The sequence below is a fragment of the Pteropus vampyrus genome, unplaced genomic scaffold (assembly GCF_000151845.1).
Source record: "Pteropus vampyrus isolate Shadow unplaced genomic scaffold, Pvam_2.0 Scaffold94, whole genome shotgun sequence".
NCBI lineage: Eukaryota > Metazoa > Chordata > Mammalia > Chiroptera > Pteropodidae > Pteropus > Pteropus vampyrus.
In genome coordinates this window covers 1,642,512-1,663,393 of record NW_011888875.1, presented here as the reverse complement: position 1 = coordinate 1,663,393, position 20,882 = coordinate 1,642,512, and the positions used below count along the sequence as shown (strand labels likewise).

The following is a 20,882-nucleotide window of genomic DNA, read 5'->3' as shown; positions in this document are numbered from 1 at the left end:
GTCCTTTCCTCCCACTTTTATTTTGTGTGGGAGAAAAGTGAGCCTCAGCGGTGGAGTCAGTCCTGAAAGGTTGAGGGGAACGAGATGCATAATTTGTCAAAGTTTAGAAAATGACTAAAAGGATTAATTCGTGTTGGTAGAGCGATACTCCTGCTGGGGTTTCCTGGGAGTAGCCAACGTGAAACTGTTTGTGTGAATAATAGCTTTTCTTCTTTTCTCTCTGTTCCTTCCTAAGCTTTTTGGTTGTCCTTAAATTTCATGTGCTTATGTATTTAAAACTGGGGTAATAAACAGGAGAACCGGTGATTTATATATGTCGAGGAGGTAGACGGATGAATGGATGGATGATGTAAAATTTTAGAAGCCTGTTTGCCCCTTGCAGAGCCCTTCTTCAGGTTTCGCCTGTTCCCTTCAAACCAGGAAGGGACATGAGGTGACACTTCATGTGCTCATGTGTTCGTGAAGCAGAAGTAGCACTTGCAGTGCAGGGCATTTAGGTTCTGTATCATACATTCGCTGAGTGGGACTCGACGGAGGATTCTGGAGGTTTTGTGTTTTTGGATAGCTCCTTTTTCCCAGTGAGCATTATTAGGCTTAGTATACTTTGGAATCTTCTAGAAACCGTTTAAAAAAGATCTTTCCATACTAAGAATAATTATGTATATTTTTAGAACAAAACTTAATTTTACTTTTGAAGTACAGTGAATGAAGAAACAGAGTTCTAGGCTCCAGCGGAGAGAGAAAAAGAAAAGTGGGGGCCGGGGTGGGGAACCATCCTTACCGTCAGGCAGCGGAGAATGGCGGACCCCCTTCTTCCCTCAGATGTGCATGAATTGTATGTCTGTTTCTGTCCACTGCAAGAGTTATGCCGTGCACATCGTAGAATGCAGAGCCCCTGCGATCGTGTCAGGCCAAGCCCCTCATTTTCCGGGTAGTAAAACCGAGCCTCGAAAAAGTCACGTGACTTGGCCGAGGCTCCCAGAAGTCTTGTGGATTTTTAACTGCTTCACGGTTGTTGATCTGAGGGTTATGCTTCCCATGTGAGCTAATCAGAGTAAAATTGAATTGACCTGTTTCTTAAATATTTAAGTGGGGCTTTTGGCGTGGGGCAAGGAAAGGCCTTTCTTAAAAGCTGCAGTTGCCTGCCCACCCATCACTGTGGAGGGAAAATAGCTACTTAAGAAGGAGACTTTTTTTTGGAAAAAAAAAAAAAACACTTTGAAGTTTAGTCAGTCATCTCAGGAGTGGATAAATGGAAATGGAGAAAGCAAAGGAGAGAGTAGCAGTTCGGAGCCCAGCCCTTCACACCTGGCCCAGGCTTTGTGTTCTCTGTGCCGTTGGTGGCTAACCTGGGCTCACGGGACCGACACTGGCTTCAGGGGTAAAATACACTTCGAGCTTTCAGGAAAAAAGGGTCAGGCAGCCTAAGATAGGATGGGTATATGGAGTCTAGTAATTTAAACTCAGAATATTCCTTCATTTGTGATTTTAAACTTTGTGGATAAATTAATAGTATAGTATTGGATATCATCACAGCAACACTAAACACCAGATGTTAATAAAAATTAACAGTTCCTACACCAAGGCCTCCTTTTTGGTCACCTGTTTACACTTAGCAAATTTGAAGTGACATTGCTTGGTGGATCAGTCATCCTTTGTTATAATGACTAAAATACCACTGATTCAGTGATCAAGAAGCCTCTGATTAAATGTTTCTTTCAGCGGCACTTGGTTAAGAGCGAAACTGGAAACAGTATGTCCATTTCTACATCAGCATCCCCAGTGATTTAAATAAAAGCCAACAGGTTGAACAAAAAGTAACTAAAATAAGTGAAACTAGGTAAATTTTGGTTCAGTAGAGAATGTAGGGCAGGGAGGATATTCATATTTTGCAACTGGAAAAATTCTTTTATATAAAGAACAAATGCAGAATATTTTAGCAGTACCTTTATTTTTCATTTGCTTCATGTAATTGTAGGGTTTTTTTTTTTCTTACTGAATGTAGACTCAGAAGAGCTTATTTTCATTTTTATATGCATAAAATGTGACTTAGAAGGGGCTCATTATGACAGAAAACACTATTGTCTCTTTAAAACAGTAGCTGGAGTTGACAGATGTTTGTATATTTTCTCCGAATTCTCTTTGGGTCCTGAATTACCAATAAAAATAGACTGGCTTAATGTGTTCTTGGCTGTTCTGTGTCAGAGGTCTTATCTAGGTTTTGCCAACAGCACCCTAGAGCACCATGCTGAGAGCAGCATCATTATTAGTTAAGAAATGAGCATAATCATACTTGCCATCATCATATTCAATCTTGTAATTACAAACAGGGAGTTAAGCTAAACAATCTGTAGGACTTCCTGCAGATCTGACATTTGAATGCTAAGAGATAATATCCCTGTGTCAAGTGTTGGTGGCTCACTCCTTGACCTTGGGCTGTCACTGTGTCCATTGGAGGGCAGTGACAACAGAGGCGTGGTCTCTGCGCTGAACTCTGTGTCATTGGAGGGCAGTGACGGGCAGAGGCGTGGTCTTGCGCCACGTCCTGTGTCATTGGAGGGCAGTGACGGGCAGAGGCGTGGTCTCTGCGCCACGTCCTGTGTCATTGGAGGGCAGTGACGGGCAGAGGCGTGGTCTCTGCGCCACGTCCTGTGTCATTGGAGGGGCAGTGACGGGCAGAGGCGTGGTCTCTGCGCCACGTCCTGTGTCATTGGAGGGGCAGTGACGGGCAGAGGCGTGGTCTTGCGCCACACCTTGTGAACCGAGAAGGAGCCGGGGTTGGCCTCCCAGCTTTGCTTTCTGCCTTGAACCAGGTAGCCCGTGGGAATTGCTTTTTTCACCTTTCTGTGTCTGGCAGCAAAGCAGCAAATCCTGTGCCAGTCTTGTTCTTCCTTGGGTTGAGGTCGTATGCAGAGTGCTGACAGCAGCGGCCATAACCGAGCTTGGGAGACAGCTGGCTGGACTAGGTTGAGGAAGCCCCCTATTTTGCAAATATTTTTGTTTTAAAATTGAAAGATTTCACAGACATGTCTTTAAAATGCTCCCTTGACAAGTCTATTGATTCAGAATTTCTTGGCAATCCAGAAATGCCCTCTGACTTATAAAGTAAAAGCATGTGGCGGAGTTTGGTTTTGAATATGAGCTAGATTTCATGATTGTTGCTCTTTTTAATAAAATGCTTATAATTTGTACACTATTCTTTGAATTGTTTTCATATTTGTTGGAAACATACTTTCACCTGGTATTTACAGTTTTTGTCTAAAGGAATCACTGATAAAAGAAAAATGCCCATGATGACCTGAGCAGATGGTTCATAATAGCTTTTACTTCCAACTCATGCTTCCTGGAACACTTTTCTGAGGCCTACAAAACAAATTATTATTATTTTCAAAATACTGCTTTTTGCTTTTTCCAACCATTTATGCCAAATAATGTCAATCTTTTACTTTTTGAAATTGTATCTAATTTCGAGTCTCTGTTGAGCTCCATGTCCACCCCACCCTCCCTCGTGCACACGCTTCTGCTCGCAGCTTCTGCCAGTTCCGTAAGGGTCCTTACAGAGGACCACCAGAGATTTCTTCAGGTTCGAAGTCATTTTCTTTACATGTACTGCTAACTTTGCTAAACCCTATGCAGAAAGGACCGCCACTCAGTCCCTTGGCTTCTGAAGGTCACTGGTTTGGAGCAATGGAGAACAAGTCCACTTGTCCCTAGACAGGGGGCTCTGGCCCTCACCAGCTGCCTCTTTTCTTCGTAGCTGTCAGCATAGTTGACCTTTTCTATAGCTCAGATGACAAAGGGTGTGGAATCCTCTGTGTAGCAGTAAACCCCACATTAGGGCCCTTTATTTTGCCGTCAGCAGAGTGCTGTGACTGGTCCACTTCCAGCTTGCCCTTTACACCATTGTCCCAGACCTGCCCCTGTCCAGTTGATTTAGTCCCAGATCCTATTGATCCTTATGCATAGTTGCCATATTTACTTAAATGCAGAGTATAGGCGGCCTTCGGTACTTGAGAGGCATATTAACAAGTATATTTAAATAATATCTTTTAGCTAGACTTTTAGCTTTTAGCTAAAGATGTCACTGACTTCATTTTTTTCCTCCTTCAGAAAGCGACAAAGCATGCATTTGATGTAGTGTGAACATTTTGTTAGGTATCATTAGTGTTTTGTCAAGTCCAGGAGCCAGTGAACTACACGGTCCCAACTATGAACTTAAAAACATCAGAGTGAACAACTTTACTTTCACTTTTTTTTGTTGTTTTTTTTTTAGTGTAGTGGATTTCAACAAGAACTTTTAAGTAATTAAATTCATGGAATGTTTAGCTTTCACAGCAGCTTAGTTTATAAAATAAATTATCTTCAGTACCAGGACAGAGGCCTTTAAGTGTTTTGTTGTCTTAGGTTTTACGTCTGTGTTTTAAGTCTTCTAAAAAAAGAAACAGGAACACATTAACTCTGTAGTTAAACTCAAATTGCCTGAGTTATGAAGCTTTGATTTTTATAAAAATGTTAAGTTAAATTGGTCCCGTGTGGCTTGATAACTACTTTCTTATACAGAACTCAGTCAGTTTTGTGACTCAATCATGCATAAGATGAGGTGAGATTTTATTTAATCATTGCATGTAACATTTATACATAGATTTGCATATTTAAAGTAAGAGCTGATTAAAATCGTGGTGAGAAAGCTGCTAGGAAATGCAGTTCTCAGCTGCGTTAGATTAGTATACAATTGCTTCTGATTTTTTTTTCTTCTTTTTATTTCTTAGAGAGTTTTGAAAACAGAAAATATCTTTAATGGACAGCCCTGAACCTCGAACAAGGCAGAACACTGTTTTTATGGAACATATGCGTGTTTTCGTTTTAGGTGCTGGACTGGATCGAGAACCACGGGGAAGCATTCCTGAGCAAACACACAGGTGTGGGGAAATCTCTGCATCGGGCCAGAGCTTTGCAGAAACGTCACGAAGATTTTGAAGAAGTAGCGCAGGTAAGACAATGATGTTCACTGTTTTCTCCTTAAATACCTAGCTAGTTGGTTTCGAATGACTGTTTTAACTGCCTCTGAGATGACTTGGCCTCGGCCAGATGTGTTTGAAGGTGTTTTGGAAGAGATGGTGCTCACATTTCAGAATGAACTTGTCATCGCCGATGCAGAAAGATGATTTAATCAGGTGACCCTTTTGAAAAATGTGATATTCTTGAAACAGAAAAACATACTAGATATTTATTGTACCAGTGTTTGTTGACTCGTTCGTGAAATTTCAGTTCGTAATCAGAGAATAACAGTCTCTGCATTTCTGTAACGATGGGCCAGCATTTCCTGTCCTTTCCCCAGTCCTTTTGAACGTGTGTGTTTAGGAACAGGAGGCACAGGCTGGAGTGTGCTCAGAGCATGGGATTTGTGGAACTCGTGTTGGCTGTAACGCTCACTAGCCGTGTGATTTTGGGGAAATCTCTTAACGTTTCCAAGGTTAACTCTCTTGTCTGAAAAATAGGCACAGTTAGGGGTCTGAGAGAGGAGGTGAAGTAGAAGGACTCGGATCAGCAACGAACAGGGATATTGGTAAATACATTTGGAAATCTCAAAGGTTGACCATTTAAACAAAAGACAGTGAATTCGCAGAGTAGTTAAAAACAAGACGGAACTACAGGACCAGGCCACTGGCACGGGAGAGGGGAAGGTGTTTTGAGGAGGCGGGCAGGATTTACTGTTTATTGTAGATTTGCAAACTCGGTGCGCGTGTTAGCAGTTTTTGAATGACCAGGAAAAGTCTAGGGACAGAAGGCATCACTTTCAAATAAGTGTAAAGGGAAAAGAAACACAGAAAACCAGATAAACAAACAGGTAAATGGATCAGCTGGAAGCCAAAAGAATGAGAATAAGAAAAATCATAATAAATATCACAAAGCAAGATGTAACTTGTCCCTAAATATCAGTAATTATGGTAACACAAAATAAATTATACTTGTTAAAAGGAAAATTTTTTGGTTGACTCTCTTTTAAAAATTATGCTATGTATTTTTTTCAAAGGGCATGCCTAAAACATAAATATCCAGGAAATTTAAAATTTTTAAAGTATTAGAAAAAGACCCGCCAGGCAAATATGCTCCCCCCCTTGCAAAACAAAACAAAACAAAACAAAAACCAACTTATAGAAATAGTAATATTAAGCAAATAAATTTAAAAGTACAAAAACATTGTTGGAAATAAAGAGGACCTTCAATTTGAAAGGAGGAGTGTAAATATACATCTAACACTGTAGTCTCAAAATCTATAAAACAGAAGTAAACAGGCATCAACCTTGGCTGGTGTGTCCGTAGCTTTTACATGACCAAGGGTTCAATTACATACTAGTTTAGTTAGAGAACTAAATTTGGGATAGGATTATGGGATAGCAAAACAAATAGCACTTAAGTCCTGTTCAGTGAAAATGCCTTTGAAAAGTTACCTTCTTTACGTGTCTTCATATATAAAGTAAAAGTGAGAATCCCAACCTCTCTGCTTTTTGGTCTCAAGAATCAAGAAAAGACTGTGTTCGGCAGCCTTGCTGCAGGTGGACACGTCTCCGGGTTTTTCTCATCTGCATTACATGCGGTCTCCCTTCTCACATTCGCTGGAAAATATTTTGCCTTCCTCTTACAGCAGAAGATATTCTCGATACGCGGAATATGTGCTCTTATCTCCCCTTTATTCTTTCCTGAAGATAAGCGACTGCTGTAGCCAGCGTGGTTTGAGGAAGGATGTGAAGTTTGGATCATATGAGCAAAGACTTGAGACACCCAAGAATCTAAGAGGCGGGACTGCAAGCAACCAGGCCTCGAGACGGAGGCTCTCGCCCCATAGGGTACCCCCCAGCCTCGTCCTCACGCCCTCCTGAGTGCCGTCTCATCTGAAGGACGAGGGTCTAGTGAATGTCCACATGTGTGTCCAGCACCCCAGTGACCCATGTCCCTCCAGTTCCCGTGGTTCCTTCTGTTCTGAGTTAAGGAGATCTCTTCTGTGGCTGATCTTGCTCTATCTTTTCCTGGCAAACTTATTTTCTGAGGTCTGAGACGATCATCAAAGCTGTCAGCACAGGTTCTCAGGGGACAGCAAGAGCAACGGCACTTTCTTCGTAGGAGACGTCTCTGCGTTAAGGTTTCCAGGGTAACAAGGGTGGCACCCTGAGCTGTGGTCTGTTGCTTACCACTGTTTTGGGGAGAGGCAGGTGCTTGTCTGCTCCTCCCTCCACCCAGCTGAGTTTCAGGCCTTGCCTGTCAGCTCTGCTCATGGCTCCTGGGATCCTAAGGGGTGCCTGACTCCCTTTCCCTTAAATCGAAAGTGCTTAGGCCCAAATCTGAGCTGTGCATGAAAAGAAACCCAACACCTCTGCTCACTTTGCAAGTGCCTGCACCGCACCTACTTTCCCTCCCTCTGGTTTTCACATAATCACCTGTCATGTGTCAGTCATTCTGCAGGCGCTGGGGTGGGCAGGCCAGACCCAGACCTCCTGAAAAGGCACGGTCACCTGTCAGAGGCTGGTTCTTGCTGTCAAAGCCGAGACCCACGAGTTAGTAAAAGTCAGCCTGTGACAAAGAAACAGAGGGTGCGAGAGGCAGGCAATGGGGACAACGGGTGGCACTGCTGGGCAGCGCGGCCGTGTGGCCTTCACAGTTGGAGTGTGCACCAGGCCTTCCAGGCGGATGACCATCCTTTCCGCTCTGGGGGCCTCCCTCCTTCGTAAACCGCCCGTCGGTGCAGGCCCTGAGCTCTCCTCGCCACACCTGGCCGGACCGTCACACCTCAGCTTCCTCTCTCTACCTGAGCTCTCCTCGCCCCACCCACCGCCAGTGCCTGGGGCCTTCAGTTCTGGCCTCTTTGCATCTCCAGCTTCTCACTCTCTCAGTTCTTTTCTTCCTGGCACTAAATATTTATAGGCCCTCCGCTGTCTTGAAGAACGTCACTTGATGCTGCTCTGTTTTTTAGGTGCCAGTTGTTTTGAAAGAGCACTCTGCCACTTAACACTGCCTCCTCACCACCCGCCGAGACCCAGCAGCGGTTGCTGGTGCTCATTGCAGACATGAAGTGTCTGTCACAGTTGACCATTAACTGGGACCCAGCCACTCGTTAATTCCCCTCCACTCACTTTAGAGTGAAAATATCTGGTCCTTTAGGCATGTGGTGACCTCCTATTGTATGATAGGCCCCAGGTGGGGCTGATGGCGCTCTAGAACCTTGGGGACACCAGCTGTGTCCATACAGACGTCATACATCACAGAGAACACTCCTGAACCACATCAGGCCAGTTCTCAGAGCTACTGGCTCTGCCTCCAGGGCCCTATTGGGCCGTGGAGGCCGAGAGACCATGCTTTACCACAGAAACTGACCATAGAGTAAATGTAGTAAGTAGAGAGAGGCCACGAGGCCTGAAGATGCAGGGCAACTGCTCTCTCTGGTTCTTCTTCCTTGTTTAGAGGCTCTTTGAAGGGGGTGGGAGGCAAGGGGTTTGCGTTATGAGCAGAAGAGCTCTTGGCCATGAGCTGATGAGGAGGCCGAGGGCCTGGCATTACTGAGACCCGTGCTGCAACTTTGGCCTGGACTGTGGCCTCAGGAGCCAGCATCACCATGCTTGTGTTTGTAGCTGCTTTCATCGGCAGCTCGTCCCAGAGAACAAAATGACATCAGTGTCGCGTTAGCACAGGGGGAATGACTAGTTTTACCAGCTTTCCTTCTCTGCCCTCCATATCTTTGCTGCTTTCTGTCAAAACAAATTGTAATAGAAGGATTTATGGCAGAGATCTAAGTTCATATTTTAGATTTATGTAATTTGGGGTAAGGGGGACAGAATGGCCTTCAAAGGCACCTTAAAAGTAGAAACAGTCATGTTTTTAAAAGTGCTTAATAAGAGCTCATTCCATTTTCTGAAACATATTCACAAAGGTAAAGCAAACCAGGGGGGTTAGGGAGAAGAAATGTCCTTTTTACAGTTAAAGCTGGGTTGGTTTATTTCTTGGGGTTGTGTTTTGAAGGATCCTCTATAAAATGAATTCTAAATTATCTTTAGAGATAGTCAACTTCTTCAAAACAGTGAGTCGTGGCATGATGAAGTAAGAGCAGATTCAGAAAGGATGTGGTGAAAGGCTTATTCCTTTGAAACGGACTAAGTATAGATTTATTATGTGGAACCGATCTGGCGTTCCTGGGAGGAGGAGCCTCATCTTCACGTGGCGGCCGCGAGTCCTACAGCAGGTGTGGCTTCTTCAGGGCACGGCCGCAGGGGCTCTGGGTTCAGGCACAGCTGCATCAGGAAGAATTTGGACCATTGTTTGCACACAGTCTTGAGGAGCCGAGGACCTCCTGTGACTAATCTGAAGACCCATTCCTTCTTTATTTTTACAGCGACTGTCAGTCCTATTGGGTGATTCTATGCTAATGAGTTTATAGAGTGGCATACACAGCCATGTTGCATTTTCATGCGAGAGCTTTAAAAATTTTTTTAGATGCTTTCCACAAAGGTTTTTGCAAATGACTGTCGGAAAAGAAGACGTTCTTTGCCTGTTATCTTCTCTTTCATCTTCTAAATCATCCAAATTGATGTTCCTTTTTAGATTTTAAAAGCTATGAATAGAAAAACCAGTAAAGCCCAGAAAACTGGTTCAAGAAGACACTGGTTTTGAGAGATCGGGTGTCTTTAACGTGATTAGAGCGTCTGGCCAGCCTGGGAGAGCTTCCTCTGCCTCCTTCACTGTCTGCTCGTCCTGGGGGATTCATATTACCTTCCAAAGACATAACCTGTCATGAAGTTGTTCTCCACGAAGCCATTGCTGTCAGCACCATTTTACACGTGCCATGTAATTATCTTGTCTTCCGAGATGAAGAAGTGTGGCATTCAGAAAGCAGGAAACCTTACCTTTCTTTCTAGATTTTCAGAAGATAAGCAGGCCGATGGCCTAACTCCCTGGCCACTCAGGACTCACTCAGCCTCTGCGAGGTGGATACTGACAGACTGCGGACATGCAGAGCGTCCACATGCAGAGCTTCCACATTTTTTGGCATGCCCTCAAACCAGGCCTGGAAATGCTTGTGTTTATCTCCTTTTTCCCCCCTAAGAGCAAGAAAACCCACCTGTTCAACTGTAGATAGCCATCTTGAGTGAGGCCAGGCTGTCCTGTCTGGGGTTGGAGGGAGAAGGGGGCTTGATCTGCTTCTGAAAGGCTCAGTATTTCCTGAGTCCTAGCAATTATGCTATTTTAATTTATTTCTCAAGAAAAGAGGAAATGGTTTAGGCCCCACCCTGGTCAGGCCCCAATTTATCTCCTTTAATCCTCAGCTCTGTGATTATTACTCCACCCACAGACCAGGAACTGGGCCCAGAGAGATGCTCCCAGGGACGGGACAGCAGGTAGGAGAAAGAAGTCCAGTCTCTTCAGACTCTAAAACCAGCTTTCTTCCCAGACAGCCCTCCTCCCTTTAAGTCTAAACTTCAGGGACTGAACTTCCTCTGTAAGGGAACCGTGGCCTCGGCATTGGCTGCTTGGAACAGTCCCAGTTCCCCTGATTGACACGGCACATCGTGTCCCCTCCCTGTGCCTCAGTTTCCTCACTTGCGAAGTGGGGATGGAAGCGTCTACGTTACAGGGCTGCGTGCAAAGCCCAGGGTTAGGTCCTCCGGGTGAGCTTTGTGGTCCGCGTGCGTGTCAGCGCAGGGCCGTCTGTGTCCCGCCGCGGCGAGGGAATCCCGGGTCGGTTCTGTCGGTGGGAAGGAGTTTCCGTGGGTTTCGGAGAGGCCGTGTGCGGGCCTGGCTCCTCCAGCCCCAGTGCCGTGCCCAGGGAAAAGCCATCGAACCCTTGCTGGCTCATTTTCCTCAAGTGTGAAATGAGAAGTAGGGCTCAACAAACGCTGTTTAGTGTTCTGATAATTTAAAACAAAACAAAACAAAACACTGTTTTGGGGGGATGTTTCTTGTTGTAAATGTCTTTACCTGCTAGAAAGCTTTCAGAAATGTGATGTTTAGCTCTTGGGAGGCACTGTCACCTTATTAAACATGACAGTCAGTGACTTCATGGCTGTAGTGACAATAAGAAACAGGATTTGGCTCTTAAAACATGCGTGTGTGCAGCATCAAGCACGATTCCCTGTGAGCGTGCGTCTGCTCAAGGCACAGAGCGTGGTTCCTGGGGGAGGCCCCATGGGGTAAGCATGAGTCTCCTCTGTAAACCCCTCGTCCCCAGAAAGTGACCCCACGGTGCAGCCTCGGTGGCCACAGAGCCTTTGTGGGCAGCATGTGTGCAGGACCTCTGTCGCAGGAGCCCTTGATGCCGAGTTGACTGCTGCAGGGAGCGCTCACTCTGCCCAGAGACCACGCCGCATGGCCCGGGGTGCTGGCGTCTCGGGAGGGAAGGCCTGGGTGGCATACTCTCTGGGAAGGACTCAGGACTGGCCCATAGGTACGCGCTGCTTTTTAAAACTCTGCTGCGTGTACGTTTATATACACACTCATATATTTTTATATAAACTTTATTTTCAGACCAGCTTTAGATTTACAGAAAAAATTGAGACGATGATACAGAGAGTTTCTACACCATGTACCCATTTCACCTACTATTACTGTCTTAGTGCGGTATATTTGTTACAATTCATGAACCAATATTGATAAATTACTATTAACTAAAGTCCATACTCTGTTCCGATTTCCTGGTTTCTAGCCTTTCCAGGACAGCAGCCTCCGTGTAGCTGTCCCGGCTTCTCAGGCTCCTGTGGGCCCTGACAGTGTCTGTCACTGCTCTTGTTGTTAATGGCATCGTCATCCGTGACCACGTGATTCTCCCCCTCATTCACAGAGCGGCTCCTCCCTCGTCCAACCGTAAGGCAGAGTGATCGCTTGTCTCGGACCTGAGGCTTAGAGTCATGAAGTCAGTGACATGACTGGTATTGGACTTGGGGCTCCGACTTGAGAGCCTTTCCATCTTGTCACTTGGCATCTCCTGGGTGGTTTGACAGTCTGCGTGGAGGGCTTCTCATTGTCACAGTCGTGTTGGCAGGTCGCCAAACTGCACTGTAGCGGATGTGGAGGGACAGACCTGCACGAGGTGACAGAGAGCGGACATTTATAAAGCATGCTGCTGCTGTTACGGAGCTCTTTTGAAATGGGCTGTTTCAGTGTTTCTGCTCTATACAGGAGGGATTATAACTTAGCTTCAAACATGTCAAATTGAATATATATAACACTCAATGTGAGTGGATATGTATATATTTAGCTGCGTGTGTGTGTATATGTATATGTGTATATATAAAACCGTGTTCTTAAAAGTTCTGCAGTCAGATTGGAAACTGACAGCTTTTCAAACTATTTCAAATAATTTGATTCCAAATAATATATAAAATGTACACATGTATTTTCCATGTCTGACCATAATTAGTAAATTCTAAGGGATTCTTTGACATCTCTTCCATCATTCCCATCATCAGTTCTCAAAGATCCGTTGTCACTAGCACAGAGCATTCTCATGAGACTGGATAGTACCAGAGCAAAGAGAAAAGCCCCCCGGAAATGGATCCAGGCCGACAGGCGGAGGAGAGGGCCGTGGACCCTGGCGCGCAGCGGGGTGTGGGTAGGGCATTCGAAACGCCAAGCAGCGGAGCCCCAGGTGCTAAGCAACTCGGCGGGGGGCATGAACACGGGCTCGCGTGTAGCCCAGTCCGCTGGGCCCCTGGCGACTGCCCTCCAGGCCCCAGTTCCTTCCGAGGAAAGGGCGGAGGCCGGGACCTGACAGCCCCGTGCGGGGGTGGCTCTCGTAGCCGATGCCCAGTAAGTATGGGCGGCCGCGGCACCCAGAGATGGGGGTGTTCAGACTGGGGGGTGGAAGAGCAGATGCACGTTCCCTGGTCTTTGTCGTCTCCGTTAGACTCTGTGGACGCTGCACCCCTGGACCTGTCTGCACAGGGAGGGGCTCCCCCTCCCTACCCTACCCTGAAGCCTGGGCGCACCTGCTCTGTGCCTGTGTGTCGTTACTGTGGAGATCACCTCATACCTGTCACGCTGTGTGTTGCACCTGTTTTAAAAATCTTTTTAAACTCGCAGGGAAGTTGGAAGTACAGCACAAATGACTTTCCCCGGAACCATTCATTTACTTGAGTATTTCCTACCTCAAAGGACATTCTGCTCTACAGCCACAATTCCACAAAACCAGGGAATGGACACTGATGCCGGACGACCTTCCAGGCCGCAGTCCCCGTGAGGTCCTTCATAGCTGAAGGGTCAGCGTAGAAGGCGATGGCATTTGGTAGTCTCTCAGTCCTCGAGCCGGGAGCAGGCTTCGCCTTCCTTGACTTTTGTGGCCTGACTCTTTGGAAGATTTCAAGCCCGTTGTTTCAGAGAATGTTCCTCGTGACTAGATTCTAGTTACATGTCTCCAGCAGGGCATCGTGGGAGCGCTGCTGTGTCCTTCTCAGGCCGTCCATCAGTGGCTCATGATTTTAGTTCATCATGTTACATGTGGTGTTCACCTTCATGCCCGGGCGACATGCCTGCCCGACTCCCACTGCCAAGTCAGGCTTTCGCCCTTTGTAATTAGTAGTGCTTTGTGGGGAGATGCTGTGAACGTCTGCAGATCTCCTGTTCCTCATCTGACTTTGTCAGAATGGGCTCATAGTTTCCTTTCGTAGTCAGTGGATTACACGGTCACTGTCATTGCTTCCTCTCAGATTGTCCCTGACTTGGCCAGCAGGAGCCTCCTCAAGTTGACATCTGTGTCCTGACCTGTCCATGTTGACTTGAGCATTTCCGTTCTCTGGGGCACAGTGAGATGTTTCAGGCTCATCTTGTCCCTTGTCCCGCCTCAGCCCTGGAACCAGCCCTTTCCCCTCAGAACTCAGGCTCCTTTTAGGGGCGGGCGAGCGTAGAGGTCGGAATCGGGGTGCTAACCGTGCTCACTGCTGTGGGCCCATCACTGGTCCTGGGCCTCTCAGCGGGCAGAGGGAGGGAGCGGGCGAGTGTGCACATGTGTTCACATGGATAGGTCCAGCTGCAGTCCAGTGCCACGTGATTAACTCAGGTTTTTCTCCTTGTCCATATCTGTAACTCCCTTATCTGAAGTGGGGAGCCCGCACGGGCTTTGTAGATTAATGCCCAGAACGTAACTAGTCTCCCAGTGGCGGGGGGGCTGCCCTCTGTAGCCCCCTCTATCAGGCTTGGGATACCCTCCCCATACCCTAGGAACCACCCACCCTCACCGATGAGACACCCAGCCTGCTCGGCTTTATGACTAAAACATTGGAGAGGGAGGATGAAGGATGAAGGAAAGACTCCACCTGTTTCTCGAGGGAACCACGAGACTTTTGGGCTCAGAAGTCCCTCGCCTGCCTCAGCCGCTCCGCACCCCCGTCAGCCAGCCTCTCTCCAGCACTCGCCTCCAGCAGTGTCGGGTCTCTAGCACACCTGTTTGAGGAACCCACTTGCCTCTGATTTATCAGCGATTAAAACAGGAGTAATGTTCAGAGTATTTTAGACATCTGTTTACCTTAATGTCTAGCTCTTTAAAACTTTGGCTATTTTGTATCTATTTTGTTGCTGTTTCTTTTTTCTCAAACAGTATGTACTCTTAAGTAAAAAAAAAGATAAGCACAAAATTATCAATAAGTGGAAGCATGTGAAAAGGGGCGACAGCTTCTGTCTGGACGTTAACCTTTCCACGTGCACTTGGAACGATCAGAAAGTGGTCTGTCATAGTGAAAGACACAAAACTGGAACTCCTCGCTCTGCCACAAAACTGGGGGAAAAAGTGAAGTGGGCACTTGTGGCTCCATGCTGTCATCTGGCTGTGCGGTCGCAAAAAGCTCGGGGCCTGGGATGAGGCGGGGGTGAGTCGGGGGTGAGTCGGGACAGCCTGCAGCTGCCTGCGGATCCCCCTCACTGCCCGAGGCAGGAGGGCTGGCCGTGAGGCTCACAGCCTAAAACCGTAATGGAAAAGGCTGCAGACAGAGCCGCAGGGAACTCCTAAAATCGTCTTTTCCGTCACACTTTTTCGGTTCGCGTTCCGGGAGTGATCAGGAGCAGCACAGAGTGACGGCCGCAGTGGGTCGTGGCCCCCACCTGGCTGGCGTGCGTTTTACTCACCTGGCGTTTCTCTGGATGTCCTCCCGTGCAGAACACGTACACCAACGCGGATAAGTTGCTAGAGGCCGCGGAGCAGCTGGCTCAGACTGGGGAATGCGACCCGGAGGAGATTTATCAGGCCGCCCATCAGCTGGAGGACCGGATCCAGGACTTCGTTCGGCGCGTCGAGCAGCGGAAGATCCTGCTGGACATGTCGGTGTCCTTCCACACCCACGTGAAAGAGGTAAGAGAGCGGGAGACGGACACGCAGCTCGTGGCCGCAAAGGGCCTTTGAGCTCCTGGCCGTGATGAGCGAACGCAGACCGGAGGTGGCCGGTGATGACTTGCAGCCAGCTCACGCTGGGCGGGTCGGTGGACAGGGACACGGCTGTGCTTCCTGCAGGCCTTTCCTGGGGGTGCTGGGGGCCCGTGTGTGTGTCAGCAGGGGACCCGGGAGGCCGGGCGGCTGGGAGAGGTGTGGGTCGGGGGCGAGCAGGGAAAACGGGAGACGAAGGAGATCCCTGAAGTCAGAGACCCGTCTGGCCTAAGCGGACGACCTGTACGTGTGGCCAGAGCTGCTGCGTTTCCTTCCTGTGTGTGAGCCGGTCAGGCGGCTGAGGTCACGGGCACCCTCTGATGTGGTCAGGCTGTGTGGCTGCTCTCAGACGCTAATACGAGTCAGTGTTAACATAGCACTGAATTTAAACGGACCGAAGCCAACCTGGGCTTGGTAATTAATATCGGTACTGTCCTAGATGCCCTCATGGTGAGAGATAATGTGTTACTTGGTTTGTGGAAATAGGTTGGTGCTACTTACACCTTGCATATGTGTTGCTCTTAGTAGAAATCATACAAAACTACAATTAAAGAAACTATGGTGTAGCTTTTGAGAAAAACAAGGATTTTTAATAAAAATGACTTTCCAATAGGACAGCAAATCGAGGAAGGATGTCAACTTACTGTCTTATTTCTAAGAAAATAGATCCTCTACTTCACAGCTCTTAGTAAATTGGAAGTGAGAGGCCCTGCAGGAAATTCGGAATTAAGTGCATGAAAGCTTAGAATGACAGGGTCTGAAGAAGGACCTGGGAGGAGTTAAGACCGTGGGAGAGTCCTAGGAGAAGCCTCGGCCTGGCTTGCCTCATTTAATGGCATCAGAGATCAGAGACCAATAAATCTGCTTTAAGGACGAGAACTTCACTTCCAGATCTGGCATCCTGGGCAGTCAGTCCTCAGCCGGGCCGTTTGTCACTTGAAGGTGTGGCTCCAGGAAAACCATGCTCCCCTCCCACCCTGAAACTGTGTGATCCCATGAAGGGAGTAGCATGAAACGTGTCTGGCAAACTGCTGGGCCCCCCAAACCTTGTGCTTCAGCCCCCGCTGGGCTGGCACACTCTGCCTTCATTGCTGGCAGCCCTTTCTGCAGAGGAGCTGGTGCTTTGTGGGCTTGGGACGGTCATCAGAAAGGAAAAACTCACAGGACTAGTGTCTTTTCCTGCTCTTAACAGTGTCATAACTGGAAAAGATTTTACAGTATTTACAAAAAGACTGTTATTTTCAAGGAGTCACATTAAGTAAACATTTGTCCACAGCAGCTTCTGGTTACAGCTGCCTGTGTCATGGGGGCTGCAGCTTCCTCACTCAGCTCCAGCTGAGCCGTAACCACTAATAGCACCCCCTGCCTTTGCCAGCTCTTGGCCACCACCCACAGCACCGCCGCCAGACTTGCAAAGTCACACAGGTTGAACCCTTGCTTTTGAACCATGGGTGATTCTTTGTGTTCCTGGGACAGCAGCCTGAAACCCTCAGCACCCTCTTGATCTGGTCCCCACTTTTCCTCCAGCCCCTCCGCCTCGGCACAGTGTCCCAAAGTCTGTGACACACTGACACCCTTGAGGCCCGGACGAGCTGCTTCCTTTCACTTCCCCAGGCAGTTAGCTGTTTCTGACAAGGGCGGGGACTAGAGTTCCTCAGTGAGCCCCAGGGGACACACACAGTGGCCCCGGACGGCTGGGATGCTGCCGGAGAGGGACAAAGGACAGGCAGCCGGGCACCAGTTCACAGACCGCACTGCGAGGAAGGGGCGGAGGACAGCAAGCCTCGTGTCGGGAGAGCAAGCAGGAGCCGGTGTCTGCCGCGGCTCGTCTGCGTGACGTGCCTAGTGACATTCTTCAGCAGAGTTGTAAGAATTTAACTTGCTTTTAGGACAGAAAATCTTTCCATGAAGAGTATTTATTATTTAGATCCCCTTTTCAAGTTGATAATGGTTTTCAAAAAGCCAACATGGAAAGAAATGGGAAGAAAAGCGGTTTACAGAAGCCGTTGCCCAGAGATTAAGTTTGGGTTCGTTGGTTTTTGTAACATCAGAAGCATTTTAAAGGAAAAATCTTATACTAAAAGCATCTCAGTTAGCGAACCATAGGGGCCATCTTGTCACCAGGCTTGGAAATTACTTAAAAGTGAAAATACATTTTGTTTTCGTCGACTTATGCTATAGGAACTTCTAGGGTGTAGGAAGTTTGCAGACGGGGGCGCTTTAAATCTGTGTTAAAGGTTAAGTGGTTCGCTTATACAGTTCAAGAGTTTTCAGTGCATTCATTCTTTCCTTTCACATGAAAGACCGTCACCGTGGCAGAGGAGCTAGCATATTTACCCTGGTTTGGATCCTCTTAAATGCTTGTGCCCCTAAGGTGACCAGCTGGGGGAGTGGGTGGCCATACACGTGCCCGGAGGGAAGCTGGCCACACACAGGTGTGGGATTCTTCCCTCAGTGTGCTTGCGCTTCATTTTTAGCCCGTTATTTTTCTCGGTAGATTTATTTTTTCCTGACCAGCCCAGAGTTTTCCTCAGTCTCCTTTGTCTGTGCCACACGAATGCCCTGAAACCCACAGAGACACTTGGTAGGTTCCAGGAAAGAGTGGTTTCTCCAGTCATTGTGTTTTGAAACCAGTTATTGAATGAAACCCAGATTCATTTAGAACAAATTTAATAAGTTTAAAACGAGATTAAAGTGAAGGAAGGGGGAAGAGGAGGAAACCACGCTAATTAGATGTGTTTGCATTACGTCACCAAACATATCAGATGAATGAAAAGTTGCGAAAAGATTTGTTATCTGAATCGGTTTTTCTCAAGCACCTTATACACTTTAAAATGACAGAGAAGACGGTAGAAGAAGCAGCTGGTGGTTTTCATTGAGGCAAATACGTAATGCCGTTGAGAAGCTCGTCGTCAGAGGCCCTCCGGCTCAGAAGCTGGCTTCTTCACTCCCAGATGTCCATCTGTGGTTGCATTTCTCATTTGATTTGGAGCATATTGCTGTTGGCCTCTTTTTTGCAATAAATCTGTGACTCTCTGATGAGCAAGTAAGACAAAAGGGATCTCATTAAGAACTGACTTTAAAAAGGTGCCAACTCCAGGTGATGCCTACTCAGTGTTAGCTCGAGTACTCTTAAGAATCACAGCTGGAAGGTTGGTGGCCGTAAGTCATGTCACAGACCAAGCAGTTGGATTCAGGATGCCAAGATATCTGGGCTCCTTATTCTCTCACCCCCAGAGGACAGAATGTAGAATATTTGTTCCCAGGAAGAGAGAAAAGAGGAAATATCTTCAGGTAAATGGCACATGTTTCATACCTTGTGGTTGGATACAGAAGGTGGTTGATGGAGGTGTCAGTCTCGCTTTGACCCTTGAACCTAGATTTGGGAGCATTCTGAGACCGCTGTCTCTCTTTTTTTCCCCTGAAGTAAACTCATGAGATGTCGAACCTCCTCTCAGAGATGTGAAGAGTGATGCTCTGTCATTTTTCAATGTTTTTTATTCAAAAGAATTGTTGATCGGTCTCACATAAATTTGGACTTTCTTTTAGAAAAAGTTTTATCCTCCTGTATTTGTTTTCTGCCTCTCAATCTCTCTGTTCCTTTCAGTGTTATTGGTAGGATTTTATTCACATCGATTCTGATTATAGTATTTCCATGATTAGTCTTTCATTACCTGTCCTCCTTTCCTTTTGAACTCATTTTCCACAGTTCCTTCCTTCATTCTGTCACTTGTTCATTCCAGAGTGTCTCCCAGGACAGCCATCGTGAACGAGGCGATACACAGGTGCGCCACAGTGGGAAAGCATACTTCTGCTTCTGTGTATGTCCTGATTTCAGACGCCTGTTTTCAGATGTGATGTTCCTTGAAGATTGGAACTGTGTCTCACTTGTCTTCGTTCCCACTAGTTTGCCTCCTGCCAGACTTAGCAGATACTCAGTTCGCTTGTGGAATAATGATGTCTATTTCTAGCACATCATTCTGAGATTTAATGATAGAGGGACATATTTCCATTTTCAGATATAGCAAAAGCATGGTTATTTTCATCCTTCGTATTCATTCAGCTTCACTCTCAAAATTAGGTCCCGAGTTAATTATTAACTACTTTTGAAATTTGTGGGTTATTTGAGGCAACCAGGTGGTCACATTGAGTCCTCAGCCAGAGTTTGCATCACAGAATTGGTTCAGTGGCCTTGAGCTGGTTTTTGTTCACTCTATTCCCAAAAGCCATGGTTTCCCAGGCAGGTTCATTCCCATTTGAATTGGGCTGTGATTCTTGCTGGGTCAAGTAAAGAAGCCTTTTGGTTCTGCTTCTGCAAACTTATACACTGAACTGGGACATGTTTTTCTTCGGGGTAATGCCTGGGAAAAGAAAAACCTTTCATTTTATTCAGAAGTCAAAAATAAAGGCCTCCCAGCCACCTGGAGATTTTTTTTTGTCATGCATACCAGTCTGGCTTTATCTTTATGCCTAATACTTAAGCATAACACTTAGACTTCTTTCTTTGTGCTCAGCCAATGCTCACCCTCCCTGGGGAGCAGTGAGAAGCCATCCTGGACCTTGTACTGGCCAGGGGACAGTTACTAGGAAGTGGAGCTCTCATCGCTTCTTGGGGCCCAAGACTCTGGGAGCTGCTGCTTCCCTCATCCTCACCTAGTCTGCTCCAGGAGTATGCTGAAAACATGCCCGGTGCTCAAAGGGCCCAGATTTCTTTCTCTTTTTTCCCTTGTGGAGCTGGAGACCCAGTCTGGTGGTTATCGTAGTTCAGGAAAAGCAAACACGGTATACAGTGCTCCGCGCGCAGACCACCTGCCTGCCGATGGAGTCCTGTGGTTGCTGGCAGAGCCCGTTCACTGCTCCTGACTTTGCATAGACGGCCACTGCCTGTTCTCCCAGGAGAACACACTGCTCGTCAGCCATCCCAGCCTCCTGAGCGTTCGATTCCTCCAGACCTCTTCTGCCTTCTGTGCGGAGTTCTAGAAAATGTGGTTCTCAACATTCAAGCCTTTTATTCTGGCTGCCTTAGCAGTAGATTCGCTGATGACTCATCTGTCTACATTCTCTAAAATGATTCGCCTGTTTCCTTCCTTCCAATTTCTACCCCACACATATGCCTCCAAAGATATGTGTGATACCTTGAAACGTATTCCTTAGCTTTTTTAAAAATAAAAAATAAAAAAGCTTTTTATTTGAAATAATTATATTTGAAGTAAATTTTATTTGAATTAAATTCACAGGAAATTGGAGGAAAAAGAAACAGGCAGGGAGGTCTCCCAGCCTCCCACAGCGGCCACCTCTTACCTCATCATCATGCACTATCAGAGCAGGACAGAAGCGACAGCTACAGTTCACGGAGCTTATTCCGATTTCCACGCGTGTGTGTGCGTGTGCGTGTGCGTGTGCGTGTGCGTGTACTTAGTTCTGTACAGTTTTATCACGTGTAGATTCCTGCAAGCACCATCGCTTTGTCAGCATACAGAGTGATACA

The 20,882-nt window shown here is 47.0% G+C and overlaps 1 protein-coding gene across 1 annotated transcript in view; it reads left to right on the top strand.

The window, feature by feature from the left end:
* The window catches only part of LOC105294779 (triple functional domain protein-like), a 236,917-nt gene that overhangs the window by 152,624 nt on the left and 63,411 nt on the right, over positions 1-20,882 (top strand). The window contains exons 10-11 of the mRNA XM_023532946.1: positions 4,868-4,990; positions 15,131-15,322. Of these exons, the coding sequence (XP_023388714.1) occupies positions 4,868-4,990; positions 15,131-15,322 (315 nt within the window). The remainder of the gene's footprint in view (positions 1-4,867; positions 4,991-15,130; positions 15,323-20,882) is intronic.